Source organism: Lethenteron reissneri, chromosome 22 (genome assembly GCF_015708825.2).
Source record: "Lethenteron reissneri isolate LAM-NWPU_2019-01 chromosome 22, ASM1570882v1, whole genome shotgun sequence".
Classification (NCBI taxonomy): Eukaryota; Metazoa; Chordata; class Hyperoartia; order Petromyzontiformes; family Petromyzontidae; genus Lethenteron; species Lethenteron reissneri.
The window spans coordinates 2,071,088-2,089,578 of NC_083800.1; the positions used below are offsets into that span (position 1 = coordinate 2,071,088).

Genomic DNA, 18,491 nt, shown 5'->3' on the forward strand with positions numbered 1-18,491 from the left:
GTGACGAGGGGGGGGGGTCAAAATTCGTCCAAAATCGCGTGACGTCATTTATGTACGGCCCCAATGGCATGCAACGAAATTGCTTGCAGTGGCAGGATGGGTGAGAAAGTATTGTCCCCTCGTGTATGCAGCGGACACCATTTGAAGGAATCCAAGAGGTGGCGCTGGTAAATGCTTCCGTGGGCTGCTCTCCAAACATGGAAGAGTTTCACTGGCTTGTATTGGCATGGTACATGTTGCTATGTTTGACTCACTATATATGCACGATATATAAAATAAGTGTATTAAACGTGTTGTCGACTTTTGAACATATAGAAATAATTAAACATAACAAAAAATATGTAAGAAATTGGGCCAATTCCGATGCACAATGTTGATAACTGGAAGACTATTAACTATCATAAGCATCAGCGCTCAACGATGACCACACCTGACATTGAGGGCATTATGAGGAAGTCAAAACAGCGGGCAGCACTTCCCTACGAGCTGTGCCGACTTCTCGTTTGTGGTCAAACGTTATTCTTAGGTTTTTTCCGGTAAAGTCACGTAGGTAAAAAATTTTAATTTATAAAAGTTAAATAAAAATAAAATAAAAATCACGACGTTTCGAAACGTCGTGATTTTTATTTTATTTTTTATTCATTTTACATTTTTACCTACGTGACTTTACCGAAAAAACCTAACAATATGAATACTTGCAGTCACCAAAGCTTCAAATCTAGGGTCAAACGTTACATTTCCTGAGCAGGAATGTCAAAAGCCCTCTCATCGGCCTGTTTCCCATTAGGAAGCTCTCATTCATGACCGGTCAGACGAAATGTTGCCCAACCGTGAAACGCCATACCATTTGGGCTGTTTGGATTGTAATAGAATCCACTTTGGAACTTACTGAACTGTTTGCCCAATAGCAATGGAGCCAGGGTTACTTTTAATAATGTGGGATTATTACACGCAGCAGGGGCTATATATATTGAAGGGCCCAGACTGCAGGTTTCCGTGACGGCGCAGGGATAAACGCTGGTCACCCGTGCTGACGAGCGGCTACGACGGACGCATGAAGTCCAAGGAGTGAGGTCCGGACAGTTCCATGGCGCATGGATCCTGACATTCTCAATTGGCGAGGGGACGAACGCAGCCAAAGCCTCAAAATGTTATTCCTGTCGCCTCCCTTCTACATCGCGAGGTACGTGGTGGGGTTGCGTGTGCCACCAGCCTCGATCTGTGACCCAAGTCATCCTGATTGTTAATTGGATGGGAGACTGGCTGGCAATGCCAGGTGTTGTTGGCCGAGGTTGCAAAGGTGGTCATGAGATGTTGGTGCAATGTGTTGTTGGATCTTTCTCTGTAGATCTCGGAGGTTGAGCAGGATTTAGCCTGGTTAATATTTGGAGGGAGGCTGCCTGAGATAGGCTCAGGCTGAGGATGTGACATGACAGTACATACATTGATTCTGAAGTCTTTACGAAGCGTTGAGTTGTATCCTGCGATTTATGGGTTTTCTCTGGGTACATAAGTTACCAGCCACTCAGGAAAACTTTTCAGACTCATTAAGGCTTTCAATAATAATTAGCGGGCATTAGTTGTGTTTTTAGTTTTAACGAAAATGTAACCCTTTTGTGGTGGTCCCAAGGACACCAAAACTCCCCCGACCCCCTTGAGACCCATACAATTGCAATGTTATATTAAGCAAGGGAATTACAGTAAAGATAATTTTTTTGTTACATGAATGTAAAGCCACATGTAAAAAAAAACATAATTTCAGGATGGCCCCCTCCACACATCCGTTTGCAAGTTTCTAGATCCACCGCTGACGTATGTTGAACTTATTTCGCGCCGTACATAGCCAACCCTGGTCATCGGAGGTGCGTAGCAGCCCCTCAAACTAACTCGTCCATTATTCCCACACTCGAGCAGTGCACCCTGGGCGGCGGCTGTGGTTGCCCACCCTTAGGGGTGAGATCATTCGTGAGCTGCAGTTGCTAACACTTTTGTTTGATGTGTAGTTTGCAAGAACCAAAACATAGATAACTGGAGAAAATTCTGAAAGTATCACCTTGAATGTTAAATGTCCAAGGAGGGCTATGGTTTATTAAAATCGGGTGTCAGAGTATGTTCACCATGTACAAATTTTTCACATGTAACAATAATGTCATGTTTTAACGTGTGCTGTACAGGTGTGTGCATACGTATACTTATGATACACAGATGTGCATGTCGGAAAAGGTTTAACCGTAAAGCTATGGTGAGACCGATATTAATTCATATTTAAATATTGAATGCATTAACGCTTGGCATACAGTCCAGGACTACAGTATTTCAATATCATAATTACAAATCTAGCCCAGCATACTCATCACCACCATCATGCTTCCAAGGTCGGTTAAACGAGTACCACCTGGTAAGCTGCGCCACTTGGTGCGAAAGTCCATAGTACCCGAGCGTGGAATTTCCACCACTGGCCCTGTCAGCAAAAATGAGAAATGAGAAATGAGCAGCACCCAGTGCTTTGTCAAGAATAATTTGTGGAAACCTCGTCTTGCGCCACACACCAATTACCGGACTGAACTCAAAGGGTTGTACCGCGTGCTCATGACCGCATGCTTGCCCTGCAGACACATGGTGTCTCAGTTCAAAGCCCGGCTGAGCGAGGCGAAGCAAGCCAGTAGCCCGCCGGCCTGCCCCGAGCACCAAGAGGTCAACTTCGAACGAGCCCTCGTGCGGGATTTCATCACCCAGCTCAGGTTGGTTCCAAGTCCCTCCCCCCCTTCAGATGCAGAGTAAGAGCAGTGGTAAGGTCACGTAGGTAAAAAAAACCTAAGAGTATGAATCCTTGCAATCACGAAAGCTTAAAATCTATAAGCAGTGGTAAGGTTGGCACGGAGTAGACTTTGTGCAAGTGGACATCTGTGAAAAAGAGCTTTATAGCTCATCGGATTCCCCCAGTGTAAATATTCTGATCGTGATGAAATAATATATATACACACACACTTGGTATGTATATTACATTCAAATCCACTGCTGGATGAAGGCTTCCCCACGCAGTGTTGGGCACGATTGTTGTTGTTTGACCATACTTCATTACGCAGGTCAGTGTGGGTTGGTGAAGAGGGGTACCCAGGACCAGTTCAGATATCACTTACAACTCATGAGACATGGCCGGGAATTAACCTCAGGTCACCATGTGTGCAGTGCAGTGCTTGTACCGCTGCGACACACTAACCACCACCGTTCACCACCAAGTTGTGTTTCAGACGAGGTGCACGTGCGCAAATATCTCGCCATACTGTTTGCCAAATGCTGAGCAGAAATGAGGCAGTGGAGGCAATTGGGCCATCTCCCGACATGCTATTAGTCGACCCAGGGATACTCCAAATGTTTGTCAACGGGATGCAACTGGGACCACAACACGCAGCGTGCCGTGTACTCATATCAAACACATCCATGCCAGTTTAACACGTAGGCTTTCGCGACCGATATTATCCCTGCCGACAGGGAGGTGGCCGGGGTGGCACATGAGGACATCCTGTGTGGGGTGCGAGTTCCAGACGAGCGGCACAGCTCCCGGCGTGACGTCAGCGTGATCGTCTTCACGGGTAAGTCGCGTCGGAAATGCTCGGAGCAGGCTGCAATCGACAGCTGCAGCAGACTTCAGAATTCCCCATCGAGCCTAGACTTAAGAAGGAGTATTCATTAATTTTGTATTCAGCACTTGGCAATTCAGGAACACTCCATTACCAGATTGACAGGGAAAACTTTTGCACGATAATTCACCACACTGGTCGATGCAAGTTGATGAAGTGTGTTAGCTTGGGCTGGAAATGGAAGTCAGGTCATTGGGTGCTTAACGCCGTGTGTTAACCCCCACGCCACCATTGACCCCACCTGTGGTTTGCTAGTCCATATTTGGACGGAATTGCGTGTGTTCGATCCGTATTCTGGGAATAGACATGAAAGATCTCACGGCTCGACGGTGCAACACGATGTTTACACTCTCATGCACGTGACCCAGGATCTGGACTCTACTGCATTGACCTGAAGACGTGGTCGGGTCTGGTGACGCCTCGCCAGGGTCACTGGGACATCCATGATCCAAGGGGTGGCAGTTGGCTGGGCGGCGGCTACACGCCGTGTGTCGATCCTGTGAAACTCATCAAGGTACGCACAACCAATGATCACAACCAATTAGCACAAACTATTTGCTTAACAATTGTGATTTATAAGAGTATTTGATTTTCTGTAAGTTAAGGTGATCGGGTGGCTATTCCATGTGAGGGCATTGAGCCAGCACTGTGGAGATTCTGGGTTTTGATATTCATCAAGATTCCATGGTTAAATGGAATTATATGAATTGTTGATTGCATGTACACGGTTAACAATGACAATACATTTATCTTTCAACTTAATTTGGCTTCTATCAGATCCGAGAATTAACACATTTTTATTCATCATCCTAAACACTCCTTGCAGGTAATGTAAAATGTGCCCCTAGTGTGGATATTGAAGTGGCTTCATTTTCTAACTGCGAGCTAAAAATCTGGCTGTCGCCTAATGAAGCTAGTTGTAATTACTGGCGAAACGTCGTACTCAGATTGTAAATGTTGTGGCTTTGCTCTCCAACACACCAGTTAGTGCTGTACTAGTGACGAATTGGCTTGTTCTGTTTACGTGACAAACCTTACTAATTGGCTGTGTCGGGTGGTGGCGGGTTTAACGACACATTTATACATTTACGCGATCTAACCCAAAAAATCTGTATTATGAAAGGAAATGTCTTCATTTCATGACATGACACATGGCAACATTGGAATATGACTTGGTGGGGGGGAACTCCGAATATATTTATTTAATATAACCACGAGCATCCATACAATTACGTGACTAAGATAACTACTTTTTTTTGCATCAGTGATGCGTCGTAACAGAGCCGTTGCTTTTATCTGCACTCTGATCGTGAAGCTCGAAAGTTTTTGAGAATAATTAATTAGAAGAGAACTGCAATGTGTAGTGTGCAGGGTGTACAAGTGCAAGGGGCAGTTTGAAGCTGTAAACGATCTACATTTTCCATACTCCGCTATGGCCATCTTTTCGCTCCGCGCTGTGAATTTATGGTGCTGGATTCCAACTTGCGGTCACCACTGTTAAACCTACGTTGCAGAAGCCCATGTGCTTCTCCGACACACCACCACAACTGTGTAATTTTAAAAGTGGCCGCATCTTAAGGCTCATTTTATGCCACTGCAGTCCACTGCCATGTATCACTTGTCAAACTGCTCCTTCCTTGCTCAGGACTAGGGGTGCAAAATTCACCCAGTCACTAAATTGCTGAGATTCACTCCATACAAAACTAAAGTAATTGATTCTTGAACATGCAATTCGATGCACGTATTTTCAGCTTAAGAATTGACAATCGATTAATTTGTGCATCGTCACAGCCTTGCTTGATACGTGGTAAGATCATGGTTAATTTAAATTGAATTTTGAAGGAATGCTATAGAATTTACAACCTCTTATCCGCCTGCAACTTTAAAGACTTCTGTATTTATTTTTGCACGGCGAGCGATGTGTGCAATTAACCCAAGATCGGTAGACATGCCGGGCTGGGTTATGGGGCAGAGTGTTGCTTTTTTCGAGATTAGATGACATGCCAGGCTGGGTCATGGTGCAGAGGGTTGCTTTTTTAGAGATCGGTAGACATGCCAGGCTGGGTCATGGTGCAGAGGGTTGCTTTTTTAGAGATCGGTAGACATGCCAGGCTGGGTTATGGGGCAGAGTGTTGCTTTTTTAGAGATTAGATGACATGCCGGGCTGGGTTATGGGGGAGAAGGTTGCTTTTTTAAATTGTGCAACTGCCACCTTGCGCACCGCTATATGCAAGTGCCTTCCACACCTCCGAGTTCGCAATCGAACGACTTGTCCGTTTTGCGCATCAGGGTCGCTGCCTCCGGGAAAGCAAAAATTGTGCGCATTACAAATTAGCATTAGTATTGTTAATATGTACGCGTTACAAAGTTTTGTTACGATTATTTATGGTGGGATAATTCCCTGCAATTGTGGTGTAATACTAGAAAATTGTTGAAGTGTTTACCGAAACAGTTGCACTTGCATGCACCGATTTTTTTTCCCCCATTTGCGCACGTGATTACGGTCACATAAACCACATGGTTCTCTGCAGAGCCAGTGGATTCGGAATGTTGGCAAAACATAGTTAGTGGATAATTCAGACCAGCCGCTTGATAGACATCCCCAAAAACAAACCTCCATGCCCCCCAGCGAAGCCTTGCCATCAACGCTGGGTGCGGTGGCACACACCTCTAATCTAGCGCTCTGAAGGCAAGTGTAGGTGGATCACGCAAATTTAAGAGACTCCCGAATCTGCCAGGGTGCGAGGTGGTCAGGAGATGGGGCTACAGCAAGCAAGTGTTACTACATGCTACGTGTGGGTTTTAGCCAGGGTGCTCTGGTTTCCCTCCACAGGCAAAATATTTCTTGAACGGAAATTGGTTAATTTACTTGTCTATATTGTAATTGTTTATGACTACTATGCGCGTAACAATGTGTATATATTAAAACTATTATTCTCATTATACATACAACAATATAAGCATACAGTATAATCAGTTCTTAATAATAATAATGTTGCTTTGCAAGAGCTCCCTCCTACACCCCGGGACATCTCAGAGCACTTTAAACATTTAAAAAGGGCCATTCCCGAGTGGCAGCTGTCCCTTAGGGCATTAGGTGTCTCACCGCCTGTCCTGCAAGCTTGGCAGTAGGGAACATTGAAAGAAGTTACATTCCAATCACGGCAATGTATAGAATCTCAGCGAGGGCGGTTAGTTCAATATGCTCACTGTTTCTGCACAGCGTCTTGAGATGCGATCACATGGAGACGCAGTGTCAATTCGAAACGCATTGCATTGCCCACCTTTGAATGCCTGATGACCACACTTTCCCACTCATCCGTATGGCCGACCCGGGACCGCTCTGCAGCTGAAGAGCGAGCAACTGCGCAAGCACCTAAGCGGTCTCGGGGTGGAGCTCCACAAGGAGACCGTGCACGCCCGCCTGCTGCTGCTCAACCCGGCATGCGAACTGCAGGTCCCCAGCACGGAGCTGATCCCCAGCACGGAGCCTGAGCCGGTGGTGGTCCCGGCCGCGGAGGTGGCCGCTTTCGTCCGCTCGCTGCAACGTGGGTGGATGGCGCGGGTTACCGACTCGCTCACGCCGCACTGGCTCAACGGTAAAGGAGCACAGTGACCATCAAGACAACGCTCGCACACAAACACACAAGGGTGCTTCAACCGCGGATAGGGACACTCGCGCCTTGTGCATTACAGGTAGTCCTCGTTTAACACGGGAGACAGGTTCCTGAAAAGTGCCATGTTAAACAAAAACTATTTCCCCATAATGCAACGGTAAAGTTTGGCGAGATGCGATGTACGCAGAGTGAGATGGTGGGACAAATAACTGAAGGGACACTGCCGCGTTACTGTACCACTGCGCGAACTGTATTAATCCGCAAAGCTGCGCAGCTCAAAAAAGTAGTTTGTCGTTGACCGCTCAGAAACTCCGCTATAACGGTGCACGTTCCGCCTTACAACAGGCGCGTCCCGCGTTGTGCAAAGTGTTCCCCAATGGGTGAACCGCGTTATAGTGAAAACGCGCAGTGTGAACACACGTGAAGCGAGGACTTACCGTACCGATTTATCTTTGCCGAGAGGCAAACATCATTGGGCCTCTTGCCTTACTGAGCACGTCCTTGTCAGTTTTCTCCTTCTGTACAGCAATGTTACACGGACAAGCAACTGATTTTTGAAACAGCAACGAACGTTATTAATTAGTGCCCACGTTCTTTAGCCATTCAACAGCATTGGCTGTAAGTTGATGAACGTCTTCGTTGCTGCCGTTCAATGGTTCACCTGTGATAGCATTTTGACAACTTGCCCTCTCTTAGTGAGCTAGGTCACGGAGTACATAGGGAGCACCACCAGACTCGCCGCTCCTATGCTGTTGATGGGAAGCATTTGACGAAAGGCCCCATTGCTTGTTCTACTCCGCAGTAGCTTGCTTGTCAGTTGTTATAAATACACAAATAAAGATCGTCTGCGCTCACCCCCCATCCACGGGCCTTCCGTGCTCCACCAATACAATATAGCAGCGTTCTTCACAAATTTTCAGAGGCGGGCCACTTTCGCCAACAAGACATCATTGCGAGGGCCGCCACACATTTGTGTATTGTCGGGGGCTGCAATAAAGGCCACCAGGGACCGCCAGTGGCCCGCGGGTCTCGCAATGAAGAACACTGCAATGTAGGATGTATTTTACCCACTGGTGCGCAGGGCGGCTGTCGGCGGATGCTGTGCGGCGAGCGCGGGCCGGGCTGCGCGCCCTGGGCACCTGGGATGTGCTGGAGCTGCAGGGTGGACGCCGCCTTCTGGGCGACTTCCACAGCTGCTCCCACCTCGGCATGGATCGCGCTCACATCGAGACGCTGGAGTTCAAGCACCAGCACAGCACCATCCTGGGCTATCTGTGGGCGCTGCTCGGGTACATGCCCACGGTGGGTCTGCCAGATTATCTGCCAGATAATTCGCAAGGTGTGTGAAGATGTAGCCCTCCCAGCGATTTCATGATTTGGCTTTAAAAGTTGTATAATCTCCTGTAGATGCCACTGGTTATCCATGTTCTGCAGATGTAGATCCCACCACCACCATCTATTGCATGGCAGTTGAACTTCCGACTCTCGGTCCGAACAGGCAACTGAACATACAGACAGGTTTGTTCGTATCTCTGAAATTCTTAAGTAAAATGATTGTAAGTAGGAGTCCCTGTACCCCATGTTAGAGAACAAAACTATGGCATGACCTGTACTATGCAATAGGGGGGCAGCACTTTCACTCCGGTGACAATATTTGTCGCACAACAATCAAACGATATCTTTATCAGAATAGAAAATGTAGCCAAATTTGATGTGCTTTTGTTGTGGTCACTGATGCTCATAAAGCATTGATTTTAAACCGACGCATATTTACATTTCTTCCGCGTACTGAATGGGATGGGCAGGCATATCGACGTACTGTAAAGCACCGTTCTTTGTGTCCCGTGCGTACACCAGGTGTCCGTGCAGATGTATGAACGTGGCACAGACGGCTGGGCGTGGCGCCCCTCGGCTGGCATCACTGTGCTGCCCGCCAGCGCTGTTCTGACCTTCCGCGGCTGCGGGGAAGCTGCAGACTCACGTGTGCCCATCACCCATGTGAGCCGCGTGCTACTCAGCCAATAGCGGGGCTTGGTCCTTGGTCCTTGGTCCATCCTCTCGTCTGCCACCTCCCCCCCCCATCAGTGTTCTTCACAAATTTTCAGAGAGGGGCCACTTTTACCGATAAGACATCAGTGAGGGCCGCCACACATTTGAAACCATTGGGTTTGACAGCATGATGTGGTGTTTTCATATTCGTGGAGGCTGCACTAAAGGCCACCAGGGGCCACCAATGGCCTGTGGACCTTGCAATGAAGAACACCGCCCTATCAGGAGGACCGCTACGATTCACATCTTAATCTCAAACTATTGTGAATTAAGAAGCTGTTATGATTAGTGTAATTGTCACCGTATGCACTGCATTCTTTTATAAACTATATTTTTCATGGCCTCGGAAAAGAAAAAAAGTGAATAGCTCACTGCTCTAGTAAAGTGCCATCGTTATGGCCTGTTTGTTACGATACTCCACCATAAAAATCTTATTGACCAATACAGAACATTTCATTCATGGTTTGAAGAATGTGCAAAGAAAAAACACATCTTCACGCGACGTATCTTGAGAATTTGCAGCAGTAGTTCAAAAGGTCCAGACATTTCAGTTTAGTCCTCATATCTGCTTATATTCACAAGATTATCGCAGCTCACATCGAATCAAATCGGTAAAATTAAGAAAATCTGAATGTCACACCAACACCCAGTGCGCCATGTACATAGCTTCACTGTTCCATGCACAATGGCAGATAATTATTTAGTTTTGTATTAAATATCAGCTATATTCACGTAAAATGTTCATGCTCTCTAAATTCTAAGACCAGTCTATAGGTGAAGCACCCTCTTCACTCGAGTCTGCTCCATCACATTTCACGAATGTGGATTTAGAATAAACACACGTAAGAATTAGCTGTTTATACTTATTTGTTTTTCTTTATTAAATGTAAACGGGTACATTTTAAACATGTTTACGCAAAAGTGTGTGAAAATTGTGTTGCATTAGATAGAGGGAAATTGTAAAGAACGTAACTTTGAAAGTGACAGCTTTGTGGTCAAAGGACGCAAGAAAATGTTCCCTATGGAGTACAATTCACTGGGCCCCTGCATTTTGCTGTGTAACCAGTTTTAAAAAGCCACAATTTACCGATTCTTAAAATAAAACCTTAAGTATTGACAAAAAAACACCATTGCACATCATACGCATTGTGTGCACATCTAAGAAACTTTATCGGAATGCTGCCTTCATTTTATCAGCTCCTTTTGTTAAAAAAGGTCTGCATTGCTTATAACTAAAATCTGTGCTCAGCTGTTATCCAGTACACTTTACTGGATAACAGCGATGGTGCAGCTGAGCAACAGATGTTCTGTGACAGCTGTTTTTATGAGCAAACGTCCCTTGCTTCAAACACTTACAACACTTATATTCAAACACGCGCCATGCATTGATAGGGACAACTACCAATGCACGGTTGACTATGTACGGTGTGAAAGAAGCTCGACATATGGACTGCAAGTACTTGAAAGAAAATATAAACAAAATGTGCGGCAGAATCTTGGCAAACGGTCAAAGCACAGTGATGCAGGGACTGTGAATTGCCTCTTGGAAAGACATTTACAAAAGACCAAATGAATAATCTGCAACATCCCATTTGTCAAGCCGAACAGTGCTTCATACTAGAAGAAAATAATTTGAAAAAGTCACAAAGGAGATCATAAAGCAGGAGAGATAGTGGAGATGTAGAGTCGTGCTCTTCTGGTGTTACGTTGGATCATTCCCCCTAAGACGACCTGGAAAAAAACAAAGCACCAAATCATTACTTACAACGCTAGCATTTTTACATTACCTAATTAAACATTTTTTCAAAAGCAAGTAAAGAAAACCCCAAATGAATAACATTTCTTACAGTATATGTTAGTGAGGTCCTCCAGTGCTGTTCAGCAGCCTGGGACTCATTGGAAAGTGCTAATAAAATAAATGGATAAACTGCGGGGACTAGCGGCAAGTGCAAATTTCTCAAGGAAATCTAGTGTTGGCATAATGCTGAATAAACGTATATGAGAAGAACTGTCTTGCAAGCTCAAGACAACCAGACTCTATACAATCTACACCAGAAAAAAAGCTTGGTCTGAATGTAATAGGTAAGCCATCTTATTACATTGGTAGAATGGACAATATGCAGAAAGAAGGCTGGCGGACAGACGAACGCCGACGTCCAGAACAAACACCTCTTTCGAGACCCAAACATTGCACCTCCTGGCTTTGACATCCCTTGAAGACACTGGTATAACCATCAACCACATCCGAATCATCAACAGGCCGCTGCGCACATCTCCTTCAAGAATGGAAAGTTAAAGACAAGCCACAATGTGACTGGCCATGCAACCCAAACTATTGACCATATAGTAAACCACTTTAGTCCGCGTATCTTGAATGGAATAATACATTTGCACCAACTCTCTCCTGAAGCACTCTAATGGCAACAAGATCTCGACATTGGCAATTAGCTCCTGAAAATATTTCCATTTGCAATAATATAATGGACCATGACAAAAAAAAACATTTAATAACATGTAGATTGTGACGTAGGAAGATACTGCTGTATGTGTTGTATAGCTAGTAACTGGTTCAGTGATTTAAACGCTTGACCTGTGATTTTTCTGCTTTTTTATATGCTAAACATTGTATTATGTAAAGTGCTGTTTGCCACCAGACAATGGTTCATTGTAGACTGAATCAATTATCTCACATTTTTATTACTTAAAATTTCAAAGCATATTTGAGCTTTGTAGAAAGAAAAATAAAACATTTGGTACGCAATGTGCGAAAGATCTCCATTTTACGCTATGGTGTGAATTATGCAAGCGTCAAATATACTCGCACAAAAATGCTAATCAAACACAGATGACTGCAAGTGAGCACAATCAAGAGTGTGCTCACATACGTGTAAGCAAAGACAATGCTGGATGACTTTGGAGAGCATGTGGCTTGAAGCGGTGGTGGGACTAACACCATGCCATGCAACCTCTGAAATTCCCAGCGGTGATTTTAACCACTCCGCATCGGGTATCGGTTTAACGATGATTCAGTCTTCGTGAACACCCGCGCTCGGCGGAGTTGACCAATGTCAATGACTTTCATGAAAATGAAACCCAGATGATTGCAACGTTGTGCTCTTTTTTCCACAATGTTAGTCCATTGTGCCAACGCGCAATGTGATAAAAAAAATCCACTCAGAACTCTTGCAAAAGCAATACAAGCCCATATACTAGAAAATAGTCATGTTTTCACACAACTTATTTTGATATCCCTTGAAGTGACCTTTTTATATGCACACTAGAGGTTTAAAAAAATGTTTAACTCCTCATATGGTGTTTTTGCTCTAATTTCTTCACTCCACTGCTTTACCTTCTTTTATTTAGCTTTTTTTAAAATTAGGTGATGTAGGTCACTCTTACAAATGAGACTACCCTTGGTTTGTTGCGTTTTCACCTGGTTAGAAAGAAAAAAACTTGAAAGTTTTACTTTCCCACACACCCTGCTATTGGAAAAAATGTTGTTGCATGACACTTCGAATAATATTTTTATTTCTCACAGATTATATACTTTTTTAATTACTGAAATTATTGGAGACAGGCTATGTGATGACCATTAGAGGGCAGTACAACAAAATAAATCGTACGATTTATTTCCATGGCTCTGCTCCCCACCTTCACCAAGCTGTGGGTCAAATAACTCTCACGATATACAAGGAATGGCGTATGTATGTAGAATTACTTTCGCACCATATGTAGAAATCCGTGCTAATCGAAGGTGCGGAGAAAGGATAACAAACTAAACACAAAAAGTCGTTCTATTAAATTACTTTTCCAACTCATGAGCGGTGCTGTGCACTCAACTAGCGCACAGAGGCAGCGGGCACTCACTTGGGCTTGGTCTCGGCGTCGGTGACGTTGCGAATGTAGATCTCATCGGCGGGGTGTACGATGTCCTCCTGCTCGTACATGTAGGAGGAGGCGATGGCAATCATGGAGCCGTCCATGCTGAAGGCGAGTGACGCAATGCTCGTCGGGTAGCGGTGGAACTGGCACAACCTCTTCTTGTTGAACGGGTCCCAGATGTTCACAAAGCCGTCCGAGCCACCTGGGAAGCCACAAAAGCAATCAGCCAGTGGTACATTAAGAGTATACCCAACTCTGTGAATTGAATAAAAACATGTTACATTTTGTTCTAGCAAATGCAGCCGCGAATGAAATATTTAGTCCAGTGTTCTTCATTTCAAGGCCCACAGGCCAGTGGCGGCCCCTGGTGGCCCTAAGTGTAGTCTCTGACTTACGGCCCCCCGACATTACACAAATTTGAAAACATCCCCCATCATGCTGTCAAACCCAATGGTTTCAAATGTGTAGCGCCCCCCCCCCCCACCCATCATATGTGAAGAACACCGATTTAATGACACACACACACTTTGGAAGTGCTACTGACCGGTGGCGAAGGTATTGTGCACATTATGAAAGGCAATGGCGTTGACAGGGTAGATGAGCTCAACGCCGTTGTCCTTGAGGCGGTGGCACTTGAAGGCGTACTTCTTCTTCTGTACCTCAGGGTTCGGGTCCAGGTACTCGACGGCCACTCGGCCCTCGATGGAGCTCAGCACGTAAGCCTGCAACAAAAAAACCAACACTGTCACTGATCTATACGCAACTGTAGTTTTCTCCAATCTCAACAGCAGTGTGTGGCATGTGAATCAAATGCTGTCGAGTGGCCTGAATTTTGTGGACAAGAGCACCCCCATCACGGAGAATGTTCAGAAATGACCAATACACTGTACCGGTCCCACTACAGCTTGAGAATATCTACGCGTATTCCATCATTCTCATAAATTTTGAGCAACACGGTTGGCGAGAGGTGGAAAAGAGCATCACGAACAGGAAAATTCAATGCATTTATTCAGTTCCCGAAGAAGCTCTCAGCAACATGAACTGAAACGACACACAGTACAACCCGAAAAAAACATTAGAGTTGTACTGGGACCGTGTGGGACACAGTCCGTGCACGCACCTGCTTGTTGGGGAAGGCGCGGATGCAGCGCGTCTGGTACTTGAGGCTGGACTCGCGACGCTGCTGCACGTAGCCCATATTGCGCAGGTCCCACACGAGGACGCGCCGCCCGGCCGTGCCCACGATCAGGCGGTCGCCCGACACTGCCATCGTGTACACCTTCCCGGGCGCAGCGATCACGGCGGGGTTCAGAGGCAACAGCGAGTTAATGCTGCCGAGCAGAATTGTGTACAATTTTCTTTACTCCGTGAGCCTCAATATAACATTTCGCTTTATACAAAATTTGCATCAATCTTATTCTTACACAGAATGGACTCCTCCACCCATGCTGATGGCTCAGTCTACAACGCTGTTTCATCTCATACTGTGCTAAAAACACTTGTCTTTCTGTTTCTTTCCTCACATTGCTCGACTTTTGAATTCACTCCCATCGTCAATGTTTTAAAGTTCTTAAAACCTTTATCAATTCAAGAAACATGAACTATTACACCTTAAAAAGAAAATTCCTACTCACTTGGCATTTTAGGATTGTGCTCAGCAACCGTGATAATTTTTTTTTACCACATATTGAATGTATCTTTCATTGCAAACATCTAAGTGTAACTCTATATTTGGTCCTAGAAGAATGAGATGTAATTGTAACAGGACAACATTTTGAGTGATGCCCTTCTTCGCAGGGAGGTCGATGTGCATTGTTACCCGCTCGGGCTGGGGGAACGAGCCAGCGTTGCACGGTGTGCGGGGATCCCAAAGTTTCACCGTCTGATCCCAGCTGCCCGTCACCATTACGTTCACCTCCGGGCAGAACTCGACGCACCGCACTGCCGCCTCGTGCGTGCCAACCATGATTTCTAATAGGGCAAAAGCAGCAAAATGGGACTCTCAAACAAGCGCTGTGGGTACCCATGCATGCTATACACCATACAGTGCAAAAATAAAAGTGTGCAAAAGCCAACAAAGAAAACACACAGCATGCGACATACCTTGTTCAGAGTTGAGATCGTACAGTTTAACAGTGTTGTCCAGGCCTCCACTCCACGCATGTGTCATGTCCTGCCAAAAATCAGAATCCATCTTAGGTCCATACATAGTGGTGACATGGCCTAGCGCATTCGCAGATTGTTGCAGAGGTTCATGGTTCAAATCCAGCAGCAGCTCGAGTTATTACTGCGCGTGTAATAACCGTAATACTACGCGCCATCTGCTCCAAATGTAAATGATGTCAAATTGCCCACAAATTACTAAATTCGGATTTTATATTTATATAGCAATGATCACTCCGACTGGCACACTAATGCCCCAGGTGATTCTTGAAAGTGAGACTATTCTGGTCTCTTGAGTTCTCAACCAATCTCATCATCACTTCTTTGACTCGTAGATTTTCTGCCTGTCTGTCAACATTTTCACATCAATCGGCTTGCCATTATCCATCTGCCTCCCCATCTAATTACTGTTGGCAGTATTGAAGCTATAGTCACATTAGCTCGACACTTTCGAATCAATAAAATGTGGATGGTTTGGTATCCAATTTACTTCAATTTCGGAGGCAACAGCAGAATAATCAACCTCACAATTTTGAGTTGAGTAAATTTCAGCAAGAGGCCTCAGTGCTGGAGTGAAGGGTGTCAGCAGGAGAGTATTGAGTAATATGTGCGGGGAGAGATGCGATGGAGCAAAGACCATTTCGGATTTTAAAAAGTGAGGCTGAATATGTAGCCCATTTCAATTTGTAGGGATCTGAGAATTTGTGGGACGTGATACAATGTGGGTTCAAGCGGTATAAGTTTGGCGGCGCCATTGTGACTTCACATTCATAAACAAAAGCTCGTATGAGGACATCGTAGTAAAGGTGTGATCCCACAGACCCCATTAAAATGTATCCACTTGCAGTGCAATTAACAGTGCAACACACAAGACTCTGTACCTAAACGGCAGTGCGCATTCAAACGCAGAGAAACGCAACAAAGGCAACATTTGCGGGTACCTGGAAGGCACAGTCCAGCACGGGCCCCGCGTGCGTGTACTTGACGCGCTGCGTATTGCCCGTGACGTCGTGCAGCCGCACCGTGCAGTCCCACGACGACACGAGCAGGAACTGCGACGAGTTGGGTCCAAACTTGACGGCCGTGATGCCATCCTCGGGGCTTTGATTCAGCTTGAACTCACTCGAGTTGGTCATCGTTCCACAGCCGCGTGCTTGCTGCTGCTGCAGAACGCGGAGCACCGCACGGGTTAACTTGGACCAAGGGTGAAATGTGTTAAGTGTGGCGAACGAGACGCTCATAAGTTGCGAAGCATCGGACTGTATCCGTCCATGTCCGTCTCCTTACTTTTTTCCCTATTGATTGTCCCTCGCTCGGATTCAAAAACCCCTCGTTCCTTCAGAATCAGAATGTTATTTATACTGGAATACGATGAGCTATTAAGCTTATATTTCACACATGTCCAGTAGGAGCCGATAAGAACGTTACAACAATACAAGAACATGATAGTAGTGCATAGTAAAGGTAAACAAACCACTCAAACGCGTACAAATTAAACTAAACCATCCCCCTCTCCACCAGGCAAAGCCCACCGAGGTAGTAACTTATTTTTCAGAAACGATCTCGTCACCTATGCGACTAGGAACCGCACACAACATCATTAACACCCTCCTCTCCCCCAACACAATTGATCAAAGCCGTACATAAACACCAATGAGCACTTTGATAACTCTGAATTAAAAAATAAAAATCTTTAACACGTGCGGGCCTCCTCGCCTCCCGTCCTGAAGCCTGCGGCTCGCCTGAAACGACCTTCGCTCGCGGCCACACACGCCGCCGCCGCCGCGCCGCCAGGGACTTGCCTTGTTATCGGACAGAGCGCCCAGGTCCCTAGCACGCACTCGGACAGCCAGTCGTCGGTGACCAGTCGCCTTGCTAATTAATGCAGAGGACACAAGTTTGATGTTTTTTGTTGTCACATTGAATGAGGCCTGCGAAACGGCTGCAGAATGCTGAGGCCGCGAGATCGCGAAGCGCTTCCGGGTCAAGGGACACGAGATTCAAACGAACCAATCGGCGCTCGGCTCGGACAAGAGGCGCGGTTTCTAGGCGCGATCACACCCTCTGTGTGTGATGGATTAGAGGAGGGGAGTGGTCATGGACCGTGGCTTTTGCGGCAGCGTGGGGGCATTTCAGCAGCAGTGGGACGGGAGTTTTTCGTGTCTCGGGCTCCCAGTTCATTCACTCGGAGGGGCGCCCACGATGGAGTCGCATTTGCACGTGGAAACGTGGGTCACGAAGACATTTATAAATATGTATTCAAAAAGCTGAACTTTTTTCTTCTCGAAAGTACAGCAAGAGAGAAGCGAATAGAATTCGGGGCAAAGTGAACGAAGCAGGAGGATTGCTCCACATAATCTGGCTGTCCGCCTGATGAAGCTGGTTGTAATTACTGGCGAAACGACGTACTCAGATTGTTAATGTTGTGGGTTTGCTCTGCAACACACCGGTGTTGCTGTACTAGTAACGAATGACACGTTCTGCTTACGTGACAAATCTTACCAATTGGATGTGTGGGTGGTCGCGGGTTTAACGACACATTTATATATTTACGTGATGTAACCCCAAAAAAACCCACTGAATTATGGCAAAAGCAACTGTCACTTGAGAAATGGAACATGTTGCACAATATAAATCATTGTTAAATAATAGATTTCGATTTAAAGCTTTCGTGACTGCAGGGATTCATATTCTTGGTTCTTTCTGTAAAGTCACGTCGAAGGGAAATAATAAAAATAAAACAATAAAAATTCTCACGACGTTTCGGCCACAACGCAAGCAGCCGTCCTCAGGTGAAGAACAGAGCTGTCGGAAAGACAGCGTCCTAATTAGCTGTCGGAAAGACACCGTCCTAACCTCAGGACGGCTGCTTGCGTTGCGGCCGAAACGTCGTGAGAATTTTTATTATGTTCAATTTTTTATTATGTTGAACTTTTATTATTTTATATTTCCCTTATACGCGACTTTACCGAAAGAACCAAGAATAAATAAAAAATAAGTCGGTCGTGTTTAGACTGATCACAGTACAAATTAAGTTAGGAAACATGCAACATATACAGGATGGCTAATGATAGCCCGACTGCTGATGAGACACTGCGTGTGGAAACCAGTTCACGCTTTGGTTGGTTTGAATCAACGC

General features: G+C 45.6%; 2 protein-coding genes across 4 annotated transcripts; one reads left to right on the plus strand and one right to left on the minus strand.

Moving 5' to 3' along the window:
* The first annotated feature begins 1,008 nt into the window (after positions 1–1,008).
* Positions 1,009–12,414, plus strand: LOC133345498 (uncharacterized). The gene is made up of 7 exons (XM_061556274.1): positions 1,009–1,183; positions 2,613–2,741; positions 3,493–3,593; positions 4,010–4,155; positions 6,991–7,240; positions 8,340–8,560; positions 9,116–12,414. The coding sequence occupies exons 1-7, from the start codon at positions 1,095–1,097 to the stop codon at positions 9,281–9,283; spliced, it is 1,104 nt and encodes a 367-aa protein (XP_061412258.1). The 5' UTR covers positions 1,009–1,094; the 3' UTR covers positions 9,284–12,414.
* Positions 10,162–17,344, minus strand: BUB3 (BUB3 mitotic checkpoint protein). 3 transcript variants are annotated; one of them, XM_061556278.1, is made up of 8 exons: positions 17,155–17,344; positions 16,294–16,518; positions 15,293–15,362; positions 15,009–15,160; positions 14,310–14,468; positions 13,734–13,911; positions 13,175–13,391; positions 10,162–11,038 (listed from the first exon to the last, which is right to left on the minus strand). In XM_061556278.1, exons 2-8 carry the CDS (start codon positions 16,486–16,488, stop codon positions 11,029–11,031), a joined length of 981 nt encoding a protein of 326 aa, XP_061412262.1. In that variant the 5' UTR covers positions 16,489–16,518; positions 17,155–17,344; the 3' UTR covers positions 10,162–11,028. The 3 variants fall into 3 exon arrangements, with proteins under 3 accessions (XP_061412262.1, XP_061412259.1, XP_061412261.1); XM_061556275.1 differs by having other exon boundaries at positions 16,294–16,515; positions 17,155–17,311; XM_061556277.1 differs by having other exon boundaries at positions 16,294–16,512; positions 17,155–17,296.
* Between the last annotated feature and the right edge of the window lie 1,147 nt (positions 17,345–18,491).